General features: G+C 41.6%; 1 protein-coding gene across 3 annotated transcripts in view; it reads left to right on the top strand.

Moving 5' to 3' along the window:
- Positions 1–19505, top strand: part of LOC102939002 (TCDD inducible poly(ADP-ribose) polymerase) — a 61313-nt gene that overhangs the window by 16122 nt on the left and 25686 nt on the right. The window contains exons 1-2 of one of the 3 annotated variants that reach the window (XM_037909556.2): positions 8385–9060; positions 11816–12815. In XM_037909556.2, the coding sequence (XP_037765484.1) occupies positions 11878–12815 (938 nt within the window). In that variant the 5' untranslated portion in view covers positions 8385–9060; positions 11816–11877. Of the gene's footprint in view, positions 1–8384; positions 9061–11815; positions 12816–19505 lie in introns of those variants that run through there. The other 2 variants (XM_043521697.1, XM_037909558.2) reach the window with 2 other exon arrangements.

Here is a 19505-nt window from a genome sequence, read left to right as displayed (position 1 = left end):
TGGATAGTACCAGAAAGTCAAATAATCTGTGTGTCTGATGGGTTAACAGAAGTGGCTGCTCAAAACGGTTGATGCAGAAGGACACTGCTGTCCTCCCAAAAGACAACATATGTTAATCAGATATATGATACTACTGAACTATATGAGATTTGTGACTGCATCAGTCAGCAATGGGGTACAAGCAGGACTACATTAATTATGTAGTCCGTCCATGCATCCGAAAAAGTGGGGTTTTTTTACCCACGAAAGCTTATGCCTAAATAAATCTGTTAATCTTTAAGGTGCCACCAGACTCCTCATTGTTTTTGTGGATACAGACTAACATGACTACCCCTCTGATACTTGATACTCTTATGGTGAGTTCATTATGGTTTATTTACAGTGTCTTATCAGCTTCATGTCCCATCACCATAAGACTTTCACCAAGCTTCACAGCCGACCTCATTGGCACAGGAGATGAGAGGTCTCACCTCTCTGAGATCCTGGTCTCCTCTGCTCTTCCTTCCTGTCCCTCTTCCTGTCTCCTATTTAACAGTCCCCGGCTAGTAAGATGAATCCCCTTGTTAACTGGTTAATCACCCAGTCCTAATCAATTATCTTCCAATTTGGCCCATGCAGGGAGTGGGACGGTTACAAAATGCAGAGTGGTGAGCCAGCCCTAGACTACTCTCACTCTGTCACAGCTCCCAGTAGGAGCAAAGGTAGGTCAACGCTAAGCACTCAGATTGGAAGTAGACTTAGAAACAATTTTAGGCTAATGCTGAGAGCTTTTGAAAATCTCACCTCATCCTGTTTGCACCTTGCAGTTTCAGCTACACCGAGGCTAAAGCAACATTGGGAAAAATTATGAAAATGATCAGTGTAGAGAAGGTCAAGATTTGCCCACTAGGTGGCACCATAGCTAAAGCTATTGCCCTGGACCTATTTCACAAACCTTTGCTGCCTTCCTCCTGCGGATCTCCATTACATTCAGGACTGATCTTCATCTTCTTCATTTCCTTTCCTTCATGTGCGCATTCCAAGAACATTGTTTGATTTTTGAAAATCAAAAATTAAAATCACAGAAAGGCTGTAGGGTTACAATTATCAAGGCTAGGATAAAGAGGGCAGGTGGAAATAGACATCCAGGAACTGGAGTTTGCCAGAAGTCCACATTATTTATTTATAGAAAATGCTATAATTTCTTTTTTTAAAAGTGGCAGTCTAACAAAACCCAAACTATGAAGTATTTTGCACTAAAAATGGACCCAAATAAATTAGAGTCCCAAAAGATAATCTACCAGATTCAGAACCTCTCGCTGACATTTGGAACTGAGATATCTCAGAGTTTCATTTTCCAGTTGTTAACTTGTTTAATGTCTGCATAATTAACATTCCTTTTCTCTTGGAACGTATATAACCTGACTTGCTGGCACATGTCCGTATCAGAACAGGGCTGGGGCATTCTTATTATTACTGGGGTCAATATTAGCATTTAGAAACATAGAATTGTAAGACTGGAAGGGACTTCGAGAGGTCATCTAGTCTAGTCCCTTGCACTCACGGCAGGAGTAAGTATTATTTTGAGCAGCCTTAACAGGTGTGTATCTAACCTGCTCTTAAAAATCTCCAATGACAGACATTCCACAACCTCCCTAGGCAATTTATTTCAGTGCTTAAATACCCTGGCAATTAGGAAGTTTTTCCTAATATTGAGCCTAAGGTGCCCTTGCTGCAATTTAAGTCCATTGCTTCTTGTCCTATCCTCAGAGGTTAACGAGATGGTATCTTTTGAGGCCTTTGCTTGATAGCCTCAAAAGGCACTATCTATTTGATTACTTTGTACAGAGTGACAGCTTGTTAATAAATAGAAGTTTGTATAGATGAATTATTTCCTTGGATAATTAGCTTCACTCCTTGGCTTCTGCACAATGTATTTACATCTCATTTATCCAAAGCTTTTAAACATTAGCAAATTATATTTAATGGATGTGAAACGCTGACAGGAGAGTTTTGATCAAATATTAAAGTAATTCTGGCTTTGTACTCCACTTCTTACTGTAAATAAATAATTAGTAGCTACTCAGTGGTTTAATTAAAGAGAACAGGAAGTTTATCCATTCCTTTCTCTCACCTTTTCATAAGAGCTGCTACACAGCAAAGAAAAAAGGCAATTCTACAGAATCCTTTACAATGATGAAAGGGCAGTAGACTGGGAGTCAGGAGACCTAGTTTCCATTCCCATTGCCAGTGGTTTGCTGTTTGACCTTGGGTGAGTCACTTCGCTCTTTCTGGTAAAAATATACAGCAGACCGTTTAAATTGTGTAATATTGATAATATTTAACATTTAGATAGCATTTTGTCTCCGTAGATCTCAAAGTGCTTTACAACAGTAATGATACTTTCCCATTTTTTAAAGCACTTGTAGAGCTACTTGTGAAAATTACCATATACAGTAAATGAAAAATATGAAATGGTGGTTAGATCAAGGAAATGATACAGGAATCCTGGTGTGAAATTCTGGCCCCATTAAAGTTACTGGAAATCTTGCAATTACTTTAATTTGAGACAAGATCCCATCCTTGAACTGTATTCTTGACTCTTCTATTGACTTGTTGTATAAACTTGGGAGATCACTTAACCTATATTTCCAATCTATAAAATACAAAGTGGAAACAATAATGCTTAAGTACCTCAAAAGGTATTGTGAAGCTTGACCTTTGTAAAATGCTTTGAGATCCTCCACTGAAAAGCAGCAGGTGAGTCCAAGTTTTACAAATAACCTCAAAACTACTTTTCTATATTAACTTCAGTGTTATGTGGGCTTTCTTAGTATGGGTGTTAGCCACAGAGCTTCTGTTTCTAGAAGCTAAGCTCTTAAAATAACAAGAGCTTAGCTCTTAACATGCACTCACTCATGATCACACTGTAATTTCACAAAGGAAGGTAGCCTTCTTACTGTACAAACTGGTTTGCATGCTGACCTTGCAACACCTTTGTCTGAAGGGACCGGCACAGGAGCTATACAGAGATATGTGCTAAACAAGACCTTCATTCAGAGCCTTTTCTTTTCAGTAGTTTCAAAGTTCACCATTCCCATATTTTGAAAAAAATGTAAACACAAAGTTTCAGGCAAATGACTAAACTAGATAATGCAGTTGGGAAAAGTATCTTCAAGGATGAAAGTATTTTTCGCTTCACTAACTTGTTTTCCTAATTATTAAGAGGTCAGTAAAAAATGTATGTTTAAAAACTTAGGGCCATATGCTTCCATGGCTTGTGCCCTGGAAAGTGTAGTAACATGCTATGATGCTTGCCTCCAAGTTCTGTGCATAAACTAAAATCTCCTATGTAGTATTCTGACATACAAAACTGTGGACAATCTGGAAAAGATCTACCAACTCCAGAAAGAGGGCATAATCTGAGGAAGTCTTTGAGTGGGTGGGACAAATCCAGAGTATTAGCTCTGGAAAAATAAAGAAAGGGTCCTGTCTTGTTCCTGTAAAAGTAATTGTCAAATCTCCTATACACTTAAAAGATCATGCCCTAAATCACTGCAGAAATCTGATAAATTGATGCTGCTTTGACTTAACTTGCTGTTAGCAAAAACCCTGCGCCTTGGTGTTGCCAAACATAAATGTTTCTGAGGGTGTCTGAGCATACAGAGACCATCTGTAAATGGTGTGTGAAGTGATGGGAAACTGAACTCCGACACCAAGGGATTTAGAAAAGTTTGCTGAATGTTTTCATATGTCATGGCCCCTTGCTGCAGTTTCTACCCAACAGCTCCTGTAGTAGAGCCCTGCTACATAGCATCCCCCAAAGTTTAGCTATGGGTTTTTAATCTTTTCAGTAGGTGTTTCTGGCGACACCCACTACTAACATTGTTTCCACCTGACTTGATGGCACAATATCTATTTAGTAACACAGCTCAGTTTGATAGTCATGTTCTGGGAATCTTAGCCCGTTCTGCACCTTTTTATTACAAGTAGGAGCATGTAGCTCAAAAAGTTGCTTTATCTTCAGATTCTCTAGGATAACTCTGTTTCCCCCGAAAAGCAATAGGAGGAGGAAGAAACCTGAGCATCTCCTCTCATAGTTTCTTCTGCAGCATCCAGATCAAGCAGATGGGATTGCAGAAAGGATCCTGAGAACATACACATGCACGTCCCCACCATCCATGTGATTAATCCGACTTTTTTGGGCCTCCATGGCAGGAATAAGGTGGCCAACTTTCTAATTTGTGGAAACCAGACACTGAGTGCCAGAAGCTCTCCTGCCCTCTGCCCCACCTCTTCCCCCTAATGCCCCACCTCTGCTCTGCCTCTTCCCTCAAGGCCCTCCCCACCCCCATCATTTGCTGCTCTCTCCACCTCCTTCCCCCTGACAGCTGAGCGGTAGAGGGGTGACTGAGGCAGCATGGGGGAGGGAGAACTGCGTTGGGACGGTGACTGGGGCAAGATGGGAGAGGGAGAGCTGCACTCCGGGGGTGACTGGGGCAGAACAGGACGCGGCACACCAGAGGGGAGGCAGAAAGGAGGCTAAGAAGGGGATCCGGGCAGGGAGCCCAGCCACTGGCATCGATCCTCAAAAGCCCTGCCCTTCAGGATCCCTCCCCGAGGTGCCAGCCACCGGTACCTCTTTCTACAAGACCAAGGAAGTTCCCGAGTGCTGCTCCAGCAGCAGCTGCTCTTCCTGCCCTCCCAGCGGCACAAAGGAAGCCAATTGTGGTCGGTTACTGAGGTAACTGGACTTTTGGTGTCCGGTCAGTAGTATGGACTGGACACTGTCAGGTCCCCTTTTTGACCATACTTTCTGGTCAAAACCCAGACACCTGGCAACCCTAGGCAGGAGGGGTCTTTTGTGAGCCTTGCTGCCATTGGCTGTACCTACCATTTATCTCGTAGGCTGGGGTAGAAGCTATGGAAAAGAAATAATGAGCATTCTCTTTTGCTGGGATAGACAGTAGAAGTACTTGAGTTAGGATAGAAGCATTCCACAGAGTGATTCTTTCTTGGCTCCTGACTCACCTTTCTTCACCACACCCAGATCTACAGAGCCCCAGTTGTGTAGATTTGAATTTCGGAGGGCCATAAGAGGGAAGGAAGTAAGCAGCACATCTGCTGCTCCCCCTTCTCCTTCTGCAGCATTCTCCCAAGTTGCACCCACTTTAGCTTCCCTCCATGACAGTAAGATCAGCTTAATGTGGTGCTTTGTGTTTTGGGAAATTATACATGTCATTCTGCAAATATCCAAATGTCAAGGAGATTTTATTTTTATCAGAAGGATGCATGTTGAAGCCTGAACCCTTCTTCTTTTTTTTTTTTTTTAAATAGGAACATTTGAGGCTAAAACTGAGAAGCTTCCTCTCTGACTCCAATATAGAAATGAAGTGCACATACTGAGTATTCCGTTACTTAGATGTCAAAATCATTAATTACAGCACTCTGATACAGTTTACCATTTGAAAGAATTGATTAAAACACACTTGCTATTGCCAAGGGCATGAAACATGTAAATAGAAATGAGATCATATCTTCATGGTGGTCATGGTTTCTCTTTGTATGCTGTGTAGCCTCTGAAAGTGCTGTGTGATCCTGCACTGTGCCAGGCTGTATCTCCTTAAATTATATGTCTGTCTACAGAAAGATAGATACTCTGGGCCAAATTCTTACCTGAGTTACGCTCTGTCAACCCCACTGAAATGAGTGGGAATTGTGCATGCTTCTCTAAGTGCAGAGTTTGACCGTATGTGTTATTTATAGTTTACATATAAAATACGCTATTCCAAACAGATTAGATAATTTCTGTGTTGGGAGTTTTTACAAAAATAAACTGAGCTGTGTAGTTAGTTCAGTCTGACATAAATGCAGACATGGCAGCATATTCCATATTCTGCATGTTGTAAAGCTCTTGTTTTGTTAGTCAAAGTATAGTGTAGTTACAAAGACTACAGGCTTGATCCTGTGTAACATTTTGGACACTCAGCACTCCATAAATATGTAATAATAATTATAATGAAGATTTGTGTTTCATTTATGCTACAGATGGGATACCCTTATAATCCACTCTTTAATATGCTACTCTCAAATGAAGTCAGCCTCCAGCTCATGAAGATAAATCCTTTAGTTTTAATACAGCAATGACATAGAATAGTTTTTCTCTCTGCATTTAAAATATATATTTCAAATTACAGTCTGAGTTTAGTTATTTAATCTAAAAATGACCTACACAATTTTGGGGCCCAATCCTGTATTTTCCTCTGCGTCCAGAACTCTCACTAAAGTAACTAGGCATCTGGGTCTACAAGGAGTGAAGGATTGAGCCCTTGTCTAAAAAAAATATTAATTACACTACAGTGGCTTCTATGTTGTATTACTTACCTCATTATAATTCACTGTAACCGGGTAGTTAATTACCTGCAGGTAAATGGAATTCTGGTGCTATCAAGTCCCTTGAAGTTGATGGACACATAGCCAGGCCTTCTGCTGAAACCCACTAATCAAATATATGCATGTGACTCACCATAGAAACATCTCAACCAATGGCACCAACATATTGAACTAATCTGTCATGTTCTGGCACATGCACGAAGTATAGAAACAAAAATGACAGCATGGTAACGGCTGTGCACAAAAGCAAAATTAGAAACATGTTGTTTACAAAACCATATATAAAATATACGAGATAAAGATATCCTAAGAAAAATGCAGAAAAGACCAAATTGCTTGTATATTATAGTAATAGTACTTCTATAATGTTTTCCTCTTTAAAATGCTGTACAAATATTAATTAATGGCTTTAGCCCCAATTCTTCAATGAGCTCAGTGCAGGCCCATGCCTGTGCCACATGGTGCTCCATTACAGTAAAAGGGGCTCTACCTGGTGCAGAGATCTGCCCACATGGAACCTCATTGACTTCAGAGGGGCTCCACACAGATCCACATGGAGCTCATTGCAGGATTGGGCCCTTAGATTTGATCGGATCATTCATGGTGTGAAATCCTGGCCCCACTGACATCAATAAGAATTTTGCCATTGACTTCACTGGGGCCAAGGATTTCATCCATGGGGTTTGTGTCTCCTAAACCAGTGGTTATCAATCAGGGGTATGCTCACGCAGAGGTCTTCCCGAGGTATATCAGCTCATCTAGATATTGCCTAGTTTTACAACAAGCTACATAAAAAACACTAGCGAAGTCAGTACAAACTAAAATTTAATACAATGATTTGTTTATACTGCTCTGTATACTATACACTGAAATGTAAGTACAATATTTATATTCCAATTGATTTATTTTATAATTATATGGTAAAAATGAGAAAGTCAGCAATTTTTCAGTAATAGTGTCCTGTGACACTTTTGTATTTTTATGTCTGATTTTTGTAAGCAAGTAGTTTTTAAGTGAGTTGAAACTTGGGGGTATGCAAGACCAATCTGACTCCTGAAAGGGGCATAGTAGTCTGGAAAGGTTGAGAGCCACTGTCCTAAACCATGAGGACTGAGGTCATGTTACATTTATTCAGTTTTAAGAGAATAGTACCCATCTCTCTCTCACACACATATACATCTAAGCACATATTTTATTCACATATAAATAGCTATTTGGGGACCTAATCCTACATTCTTTGCAAACCCTAAACTCCCATTGGCTACAGTGGGAATTTGTGGTGTAATATACAGGTAATATAGGATGGGGCCTTTATATTTATTTAATGGTGTCCAAACTGGGGAAGTAGTTTTTTCCAAACTGGACACCATTAAATTAGGCTTGAATAAAGACTGGGAGTGGGTGGGTCATTACACAAAGTAAAAACTATTTCCCCATGCTAATTCTCTCCCCCCCACTGTTATTCACACCTTCTTGTCAACTGTTTGAAATGGGCCATCCTGATTATCACTACAAAAGTTTTTTTTTCTCCTGCTGTTAATAGCCCACCTTAATTGATTGGTCTCTTACAGTTGGTATGGCAACACCCATTTTTTCATGTTCTCTGTGTATATATATCTTCCTACTGTATTTTCCACTGCATGCATCCGATGAGGTGGGTTTTAGCTCACGAAAGTTTATGCCCAAATATATGTGTTGGTCTCTAAGGTGCCACAAGTACTCCTCGTTTTTTTCAATGTAAATAGTATCACTCCCTCTCCACTTCTGCATTCCCCATTTCCCCTGGCCCCTTGCTTTTTGTCCTTCCTGATCTGACACTCATTGTAAGCTACAGGCAGAAGCGGACTCTTTTCTCAGGAAATTATGTCCAGCGTGGGTGGGTGGATGTGTGTGTGTTAATTACAGGATCATTACTTTATGGGAGCCTTCCAGTTCTGCTCTCTGTGTTTTACTGGGTGGGTGGTTGGTTGGTTTGTTTGCTTAAAGTGCAGCTCTGATTACAGTGAAAGGGGAGGGGAGGACTAAAACATGATGATTTGTTCAGTATGTGACCGAAAACGGAGTCTTTCCGTGCATACGTCTCTCCCTGTCTGTCTCCAGAACAAAGTGACCCTTCAGTCAGCCCCTGTGGGGCTTTCAGCCGCACAGAGAGTACAGAATGCGAGCTATACAAACAAACAGGAGCGTTCTCTCTCTCTCCCTGTTTCGCTCACACACACTAAAGGAGGGAGGAGTGTGGATTCCTGGTACGGAGAGGTGCAGATCCGATCTCTTGCCTCTTCATAGCTCCTCCCAGAGTCGTGCAGCTGCCTGGCAAGTGCTTTCCGGAAGCAATATTTAAACAGCTACAGTGTAACATGTGAGAAGCAGGGGGATCTGGAGGGCCGTGGCGCTGCGGCTCCTGAGGGCGGAATGGGTGGTTTGTCACGTACAGATCGGCAGGCGGGAAGGCTCTGAGAGCCAGATGAGCTTCACACGCTGCAAAGCGCAAGCGGAAGAAGGCGGCTGTCGCTCTCCCCAGAGCACTAGCTCAGCCGAGCCCCTCCAGCCAAGTATCGACTCCGCTGCTGACAGAACCCAAGGCACGGTCTCCTGCTTCATCTTCCTCCCTCTCGCCCCGGGCGCTGCTGCTGGCTCTCGGGGAAGCCGCGGAGCAGCTTCAGGGCTGCGCTGTGACAGGAGGGTCAGGTATTGTGAAAACAAATGATCGGAGGGAAAGTAAATGTCTGATTGAAACAGGCGGGCGGTAAAATCCTTGTCCCCAGCCTCAGAGTCTTATTTTAAAAGTGCCTGGAAATTAATCCTCAATGCGGGGGCCTCCCTCTAACGGAGCGGTCCGTGCGTGTTTGCGAGAGGGTGACAGAAGTGGTGTGGTTGGCAGGTCAAAGCTTGGGGAGGATCCGCACTGTTTGTGTTGCCACGCTGATTGTGGGGCTCGCTGCCTGGGAGGCAGAAAGTCCCCAGGTGGCCAGTCCAACCGGGTCTTTGGCTGGTTTGTTTGTTCGGGCGGCTGGGGAGTTGCTTCCCCAGCAAAGCGAAGGGCAGTAGGTTTCTATGATGGCGATTCCTAATTGTCAGGGGCTTAGTTTGCAACCCATGAGACCTGTCTCTGTGCTGAAACATGGCACGTAAGGTCTCAACGTAGAGCTACTTGAGTTCAACATTATTTCAAGATAATATTGGTCATTTTGTAATGTTAGGTGCCTAAATATAGATCGCTACAGATTGTAATGCTTATTATTCCCATTGGTTTCTGTTTTTATAGACATGTTGAAGAACTCAGTTCTATAAATCAAAACAAACTGTTCTTTTAAAAATATAACACAGACCCAGAAAGTAGTCGAGTGAGCAATAGCACTATTGAAATAGCATTAAAGATACAGCTGAAAATGTCTTTTAAGTCCCCCAGTGTTCCCCGGCAGCATAAGGCTCCCTGAACCACTTCCATACCACACAGGCTGCTAGACATGGGTGTAGCAGAATGCAACTTCCATAACTCTGGATCCTCTTGTATTTGAGGGTTTAAACCTAAGTCAGATGGACCTTTGAAGTTATTTGAAGCTTTAAGGTGTTGTTTTATGGTTCAAGTAGAGAACTGATTGATAGTGACTGTGGAAGAGTAAAAATGTGATCCAGCTGAACTTGTGTTCTAGTTGGCAAACTGGTAGAGTCACCTTTCAAAGTAACCCTAAGAACTTAAAATCAGAGGACACAACAGCATTTACCTAATTTTATTTTATTTTTCCTGACAGTCCTGATAACACTATACTCAATTTAATGTGAAATGTTTGTGAATAAATACAGTACTTTACTGTAAAAGTATGCAACCAAAACTAGATCATTTTGTAGAACAGACCTTCAGCATGGAAACAATAATTGGATTGTATTTGGGTTTTCAGAGGTTTTACTTCAGAATAATCAGTTACTCTCACTTGAATGCATATTTTCATTAAATCATAAACTTTGATGTACTAAACAGTAAGTTTTTAGGCTACATGTGGTGAGTTTGAATAGTTTTTAATTAAATGTAATCAAATATCAAACTCTTGGCTAATAAATCAGTATTTTGTCTTCCAGTAACCCAGTAGAAATGTAATTATGTATTTGCATTTTGGAAACATTTGGGTTTTTCCCTCTTGTAAATCATTGACACTTCCATTTTTTTATAAATGTTTCCCTTATTCCTGAGAAATTCACACTCCTTGATGTCCTTTCCTGAGCAGTGCAGTAGGCAAGCGAGCTTGTTGGTGTGTCACACAAGGGTGATTGAGTGCAGTACGTATGTATGAGTCAGACTGAGAGAGAGTATATGGGCATGTGGGACTGTGTGAGGCTGTATCTGGGCATAAAATGGGAGTGTCTAGGCATGTATGAGACTGTGGTGTGTTTGTGTGGTGGGAGGGAGTGGTGGGTAAGTATCTGCAGTACTGCTTAAAGACTAAGGGTGAAATCCTGGCCCCTATTGAAGTTAATGGGAGCTTTGCCATTGACTTTAATGAGGTCACGATTTCAACCCTAGAATTAAAAGTGTGTGTATGCGGGCATTTGAGACTGTATGAGAGCAAATGTATCTGCATGGGGAGTGAGAAGACGTGTGTCAGAGAGAGAGAAAAAATGAGAGCGTGTTAAAAGTGGTAGGGACATATTACATTGTATGTGTGAGAGTGTGAATCTCTGGATGGGTCTGTGTGTATATGAGACAGAGAGAGAAGGAACAGTGCAATGCTTGCTTCTATACAATATGATGAGCCAAAGCCCTTTTTAGTAATATGCATCAGGATGGGAAGAAGGGCACGCTCGCAGCGAGGCTTGTGTTTTTTGGTTGCACTTTTTCCCTCCCCTTCTTATCTATGCACTCCCTATCTGTGGCCCCACAAAGTCATGGAACCTCCTTGTCAACCTCCTCCTAGCCCTGGCCAAAATGGCCAGCTCCAAAACCAGGGAGAGGAGGTTGGCTGACGGGATTTCCTGCGACTGTGGGGCCTATTTCCACTCCTTAGTCCGTTCGCGCATCCGGGCAGAGTTCCTCTGGGCAGCGTCCGCTGGTTCCCTTGACACCTTTGAGGAGCAGTGGGCGCTGTCCGGGGTTGTCTGCTCGGTGTCCCCATCAGGTTCCCTTCATTTAGCCCTGTGACCTGACTCCCGTTCCTGTTCTATCTTTAGTTGTCCCCCGCAATCCGTTCTCCCTGCCCCCTCCAGGGACTGTGTGAATGTCTGAATGTGTCTCTGAGACTGTGTGTGAGAAGACTGCAAGTGTGTGGTTGGGATTAATTAGTCTCACTTTAGTTGGTTTCATGCTTTACATGCCTGGGGGCTACCCACAAACACAGAAAGAGGAGGAGTTTGTTGTTGCCGGCCTGAAATTCTCTCCAGGAGTGATCTTGTTTGTGTCAGCCTTGAACAATTAGAGAGATTAACTGTCCTGTTTTCCCTTCTGCCCTAGCTTGGCTCTTGTGAGGCTCTGGGAGTTTGAAAGTGATTTGGAAAGAGCAGAGTCCGTGTCGGATGGATGTTGAACTGGAGCCAGCCTGTGTTGTGCAGCAGGCCCACTGTCCAGGGATGAAGTGCTCTCCTTCAGAAGACTTCCCCCCACAGATAGGGCTGTCTGATAAGATCCCACCAGTAAAGCCTTGCTTCAAGAAGAAGCAGCAAGTGCAGAAGAGGCTGGACACAGAAACTCTCAGGGCTTTGCGGCCAATCTTCACCAGTTTGCTGGGAGCTGGGAACCTGGATGGAGTCTTTGTGCACAGAGGCCAAAGTGGAGGTCATAGCAATTTATGTGAACCCGTTGTGAAAAAGGCCCTAGGACTCAGTGCCCCTTGTCCCCAGCCGGGCAGCAATGTGGCTGTGCTGATGCCAGGAGCTTCAGATGTGCAAGGTCAAATCCCAGAGACTCATCCTCCCCCTGGTCACCCTGAGCAGGAGATTCAGTCTGGGGTTCAGGGCTTCCCATCCGAAACCAATCCTGGGACTGCTGCTGATTCCACTAATGAATCATTCCAGCATCACCCCTTTCACTCAGTCTCAAGTGATGCTGCAGCCTGTCCAGTGTGCCCAGACAAGATACTCGAAGGCTACACATCTGGATTATTCCAGGAGAATAGCTGCTTGATGCAGTACAATTTGAACCCAAATGATGAATTCAATGCTGGGCTCTTCCAGGACAAAAGCGAGGAGGCTTCACTTGATCTTGTGTTCGAACTTTTGAACCAGCTGCAATATCACACCCACCAGGAGGATGAGATAGAGATCTGTGTGGATTTTCTGCAGGGCAATTGTATTTATGGCAGTGACTGTCCCAAACATCATACTGTGTTGCCATATCACTGGCAGATCAGGAGGACTGCTACTCAGACCTGGCAAAGTGTGACCAATGACTCTCAGGAGCATCTGGAAAGACTCTACTGCAACCCAGACAATGACAGGATCAAAGTGAAGTACCGGTAGGTAATTGCATTCACTTACTAGCAAAACCAAGTGCACACAGCTAAACTGCAATTAAGAAAAATAAAACTCAGTGCTGTTTCCCATACATATGGGGAACAGATTGGTATTTTTTTTTCAGATTTTAAAATATGCCAGTATTTGCTGAAATGTATGGTAATGTTGCCTGTAGTCTCCCTGTAGTGAGCTAATTGGGTCCTGTGCAGAGTACCATTTTTTGTCATTTTTATGCTGAGTGTTAAAGTTCCAACACTAGTAATGTTCCACTCTCCTCCAGAGAAACACCACTACCAAGCCCCTTAAATTATTCCTTCCCTTCCGAATACACTCTTGTCTTCTCTGTGTCTGACTTGTAAGACTGTGAATTTTTCAGGAAAGGGTCTGTCTTTGTCTTTTACAGCATGCAGCACATTGTCAATGCTAGCCCAGTGATAAATAATCATACCAGGGAACAGCATATGTTTAAGTGAATTTTAGGTTGGGAGAAAAAGAATGGTGATAATCTACTTGTTCAAAATCTGTCTATAATCCCAAACTCAGTCCACAGTACTGGAACATCTGAATGCCTCTGCTAATATGATCAAGGTGATACTTATCAGACTTGAATGAAACAGCCACCTAACATGAATGGGGTCATTTCGTACCTCTCCAAAGGTCCATAGCCCATTGAAGTCAATAGTGCCCATTGGAGTTATTGGCAATACTCCCTTTTTAGTCAATAGGCACTGACCAAATCTAAGAATTTAATGTTATGCCTGTTTGCAGGCTGAGTAAGACTGATAAACATGGATTTATATCTAGAAGGTTTTCATGCCAGAGGGACTAGAAAGTTGAAAAATGAAAGCTTATATTCTGTAGTAACTAACGTGGTCAACAGCGAATCTTGGTATGGCTTGTATTGTTCAACACTGGCTCTTCAACTCCTGAATTCAAACTTGTCTCTGCATTAGAAACCGCTCACTTCTAGCTATTTAAAGAGGACAACAGAATGACTGAAAGCACTGCTGCATTATAAGTGATTCAGACCGAAATAATGCTCAGTTAATGTGAATCCAGGTTAACCACATACATTCCATGTACATTTTTCATTAGTACATTCCAAGCAACTTTTCAAATTAAACAATTGGTCCGTTCAATTTAGGAATGGTGTTAATTTCACCAGCATAGAATGTTTGGTGATAACTTAGCTATTTGAATGTGAACATTCTTATTCAAAACTTTTAAAAGTGCTATTCTCCAACTTTAGGAATTTCACGTAGGAATATCATACTGCATATTAGAAGTCATAGTTTCCTCTATTGCAGAGCTATTTGCTGCGGCCCCCAAAGCTCCCCGTGGGGGGGGAGGGGGGGCGTTATTTTCTGCGGCCGCCAAGCTCCCCTCCCCCGCTGCCCCCCCAGCACGCCTCGTCCCCGCTCCTCTACCTATCTCCAGGTGCTTCCCACTGCCAAACAGCTGTTTGGTGGCACTTAGCGGTTTCCAGGAGGGAGGGGGGAGGAGCGGGGAGCCACGTGCTCAGGGGAGGAGGCGGGGCAGGGGCGGGGATTTGGGGAAGGGGTTGGAATGGGGGCGGGGAAGGGCTGGGGCCAGGGGCAGTGGGGGGGGCAGTGTCAGTGATGTGGCCCTTCGGGCCAATGTACTAGTCTTCATGCGGCCCTCCTGGTAATTTGAGTTTGAGATCCCTGCTCTATAGACAGTTTATTGTTCTCTGAAAATCAAAGACAAGAGGATAAATATTTTTCAGATTCAGTTCTCACTTTGGTCTTGATCCCACTCCCACTGAAATGAATGGCAAAATTCCTAGTTACTTCTATATTGCAGGATCAGGACACAGGCTGTTAGAAATAAGTGATGGAAAAGATCTATTAGATTATCAAGTCTGTACCCTTGTAAATGCAAGATGTAGGCCAGGTCTACACTAAAAAGTTAAGTTGACCCAACTACATCACTTAGGGGTGTGAAAAATCCACGCCCCTGAGCAGTGTATTAAGCCGACTTAACCCCCAGTGTACACAGTGCTATGTTTACAGAAGAATTCTTCTGTGACCTAACTACTACTACTCAGGGAGCTGGATTACCTGTGCTGAAGGGAGAACAGCGAGTGCCTACACTGAAATGTTACAGCAGCACAGCTGCGTAGCGTTTCAAGTGTAGACACTTCTCGAGTGGAGGACTGAGATATGGAAATGAAACTATACTTGCATGAGTCCTACTGGAAATTAAGTCTGCTGCATTAAATATTTCTCTCTCGTGCCTCAAATGAAGGCCATTGTAGAGAACTCCTAAATGCAAAGCTCAAAGTGTTGGAGATATGCTGAAGGAAATCTGTTGCATATTGTAGTTTCTCATATCTTTTCTTATTTTCTTATTGCTATCTTTTGTGCCCTGCCTAAGAAGCCTGCAGTGCCACTTATTCTGATGATAGAGTGCAGAACTACCCTTTTGTCCACATACATGGAATAAATCTTGAGTTTAGTCTCTAGTATCTGCATCTCTGTAAGTTTTTCTCACACACACACACACACTTTGAAGAGTGGCATTCGTTCTTCCTGAATGTTTCAGGGTCAGAAACGTTTCTGTTTCAGTTACAATGCTGAGCTTGCCTTTTAGATACCAGAGGCCCAAACCATTGCCCAGTGAAGTCAGTGGGAGTCTTTCCATTGACTTTACTGAGCACTGGATTAGCCTCTAAGGCCCTAGCCTCATCAATTATAACTTCTCACCCTTTTACTGAGAACACCCTGGAAAATAATGCCAGCACCTAGGTAGTTCATAACCTGCATTGAAAATTAAAGCAAGGTAGAGAAAAAGAAATGCAATTATATATTTTAGGGAATAATCTAGAACCCATGAAATGGAATTAAGTCTCAGAAAAAAATGCCTTTTTCCTCAAAAAACCGTAATTTGCAATCAGATAGAATCCACTATATTTTAATTTTACAGTGTTGTGGTGTACATTTTTTTTTTCAGGTAGTTTAAATTGTATATAACTGGCTATGAAAATTGCAAATAAATCAGCCAAAAAAAAAAAAAAGAGAGAGAGAGAGTCTGGAAATAAGAAAAACAGATCTAAGTAACTAAAATCTGAGCTCAGCTAATAACAAAGTTCCTTGTTAAGTTTTCCTTTAAAAAATAAAAAATCCCTCACAAATTCCATTGCTATACACATGAGATGGCTAGTCTAAATCAGTGTCAGGAGTGAATAATTAAAAAAAAAATTCAAAACCCCTTCACAGCCACTTTAACCCTCCCACTTTCCGATTGTAAAACTGGCAGAATAGTGCCGTCCCCTTTTACGCTTATGATGCTAATTTCCAGTCTGGTGAGTATTTTGGCATCTTGGTACATGGAGTTTCTGTCTGTCTAAACTAGTCAGAAAGAAATTTATCAGGATTATTGTCAAACACATTATGATCTGTTGCCATGAGTAAAGTTAGAGAGGCAGTGTAATCCCGGAAAATCCAGAAATGCTGGGTCAGAACTGCTCTGAAAGTTCTATAGCCAGCTAGGGACTTGCTGAAGTACAGAGACAGATCTTTGAACATCCAGAATTGGATCAGTTTTAAACAACAGCCTCTCAATGGGTATTGTCCATTTCAGTTTTTGGGGGGATAAAAGAGGAGGTAGCATATTGAGAGTATAAATAAGTTTAATACTTTTTAGTTGCTAAACTTTCTCACCAAGCTGCTGATCCTGTAGTCTTTACCTCAGTCTCTCCATTGACTTCAGTGGAGATCTTGGCCTTAGTCAATATTACAGAATCAGGCCCCAGAATAAGGCTTAATGTACACTAGCAATTTGCAACATCCTGTACCCTTTCTATTAAAAGATTTATGTTGTTGTGGACTCAAGATCTAGCAAATGCTGTACATCCAACTATTTAGTTCCTTGAGGGATCTACCTTGGAAGATAATTATCAGCATGAGCCTAGACACAGAACTTACTCAGCATTGTGACTTCTAGTTTTGTACAATGAATCTGAAAAAGACTTTTTAGGGGTTGAAGTGTAGGAGGAAGCTCTCTCTGACAAACAGTATCTCTTTGTCCGAGACACCTCCTAATCCTTTGGATATGGATTGTTCGGGGTCAATATGAGTCTTCATGGAGTTCACTTGTGGTCACTTCAACCTGACTTTTCCTGTATTCCAAAAGCAATGTTGTGTTTCCTGGCAACAAGATGCAGATAGCGGCATGTTGAACCTTGCTGAGAGGTTCACAAACAAGCTAGAGCAGCTCATGGTTCACATGGTTACCACATTATTTGGCTAAAGCTATTAATCTCTTGTGGTCAGACTAGCTTTACAGGCCTATCTATGCAGATTGCATAAAACAAGGAAATGTCTGTTCAGCAGTTTGCATGTCCAAGAAAGGCCAAGCAGAAACCAGCCTCACTAGTAACCACCGTGTGGTAGTTGTTTATTTTCCCCTTGTTTTGTACATAGTTTACATGGCAAAGTTACTCATTATTACACTCTGTATCCATAATATTTTCATTGTGCAGAGCTTCAAGAAAGTTCATGGTTCTGGGCCGTTGGCTCAATGAGGGTTTAAGATCTAAATTAAAATTATTGTATTCTTTAGGTATATATTTATATGGATCTTTCTCCTTATCTGTTATGTTTCAGAGTAACAGCCGTGTTAGTCTGTATTCGCAAAAAGAAAAGGAGGACTTGTGGCACCTTAGAGACTAACCAATTTATTTGAGCATGAGCTTTCGTGAGTGAGCTGTAGCTCACAAAAGCTCATGCTCAAATAAATTGGTTAGTCTCTAAGGTGCTACAAGTACTCCTTTTCTTATCTGTTATGTTACTCCTCTAAATACACATTCAGTTGTTGGACTTTACCTAAGGGAATGCAATCTTAAAATAGGAAATGTAATGCACCTTGTTTAAATAGTTCATTGTAATGAGGATGCCTTAGACCTTCAGTTACTGCAATTTGGCCTCCAACTGAATATATAATTTCATCATAAATGGGATCTCTCTGTTTTTCTCTCTCTTAAATCTTCAATGTGTTTGGAAACAAATATCAACAACTCTAAGGTACTTGGGAATATGAACTTCAGCAGATTCAAAAATTCGGAAGCACTTAGTCTTCTTCCTCATACATGCAAGGAGAAGCCCTAGAGAATGTCCAGATGCAGACTGTGTATTTGAGAGAACAATGCCAACTACCACTTTCCAGTGTGAGAGTGCCCAGGCTATGATATTTTAGGATACTCTTCAGTAAGGGGTAATATTTGGCTGCAAAGTTAAGCTGGGGTTTTTTCAGTGCTGTATAAATTATGCATCTGTTTCTGCAGAAAATAGGAAAAGTTCAAAGGCATTATATTAATCATCTTTTCAAAACTAAATTTATCATTATAAAACCATCATGTAATATTTAGCCAACAAGATCCGTCATTTGACTGAACATCCCAGCCCCTCTGTTTGGAAAGGAGACATCCTTGCATGCAATGGAATTTCTAGGCATCCATTCCATTGTACTTTTCTTTCTTCTTACATTGCATGATACTGTGAAACAAGAACAGCTCATGGTTCTTTTCATTTGTTCATGTGGAGAGAAGCACCCTAAAACTGGACAAATATAAATTAACATACCCCTGACACCTTTTTAAAATGTCATTAGGGTATTTCCATATACTTCTAAAGTCCTTTATAGCCAAATAGAAGCCTTTTTACCCCCTCAGGGACTTCTGACTTCATACCATTTGTTTGGATTGTTAAATTAAGCAAGTTATCTCTCTGATCAGCACAGCTGTTGCAATGTATGAGATAACTCATTATATGTTATTGATAATACCAGGGATGAGAGAACAACTGAAATTTACTGTGTCTTGCCACTTCTTGATATTTCTTGAATATACACAGCTGAATGGATTTGAATTTATTTTTTAAAAATTCTTTGCTATAAAAAAAGCATGAGAGAGACACTAAGCAAGAAGTGTGTGAAGTGATTTTTAAAATGTGCCTTGTGCTTTATGATAATGCAGTCCAATGAATTCTTATTTTCCCTTTGTTATATTACCATTTACGTATGAAATAAAGCTAATTGGCTTCTAGCTATAAAAATCTGGAGATGTTATAAGGCCTATGTAGAGCTGTCATAGGAATCAGCAGCAATCACTCATTTATTCCCTTTCTCCTTTTGCATCAATAAGCAGATTGGAATTTTGAAAGCAGCTGTCACCTGGCTTCTGGTTTAGGTCAGTCTGTTCCTTGTGTACTTATGGTAATAAAACAATCCTTTCTAAAAGCAAAGATTTATAAGTGTTAAATCAGGTTGCTTGGAAGAATTGTTTATAGGTAATCCAGCGGTCACAATATTGTGTAATTGCCAACCAGTGCAGTTCATTAAGGATGAATAGCAGAAAAGAATTCACTAAAATAGTTTTAGTTGGGGCCTTCATCCTGAAGTCCTCTTTAACTTACACCAAGTAATTATTGAAATCGGTAGGAGTTTGATATGAATATGTACTGTGCAAGCAGACCCTTGCAGCCAAATTTAAAAAAATGGCCTGTGATTTAGGGTATCTCAGTTGAATGCCCAACTTGAGATGGTAAGTTCGCCACCCAAAAACTGAGGCCCCCAGAGTCAGTGGCCTCTTTTGAAAATGTTATTGATTTGTAACTGATCATCAAATACTAATGCACTTGGTACAATTTTTGTAAATTCTATCCATTATCACT

Source organism: Chelonia mydas, chromosome 9, assembly GCF_015237465.2.
Source record: "Chelonia mydas isolate rCheMyd1 chromosome 9, rCheMyd1.pri.v2, whole genome shotgun sequence".
In the NCBI taxonomy this organism is placed as follows: Eukaryota; Metazoa; Chordata; order Testudines; family Cheloniidae; genus Chelonia; species Chelonia mydas.
Note: the sequence above shows the minus strand (reverse complement) of the source record. Positions and strands in the feature narration are given on the sequence as shown.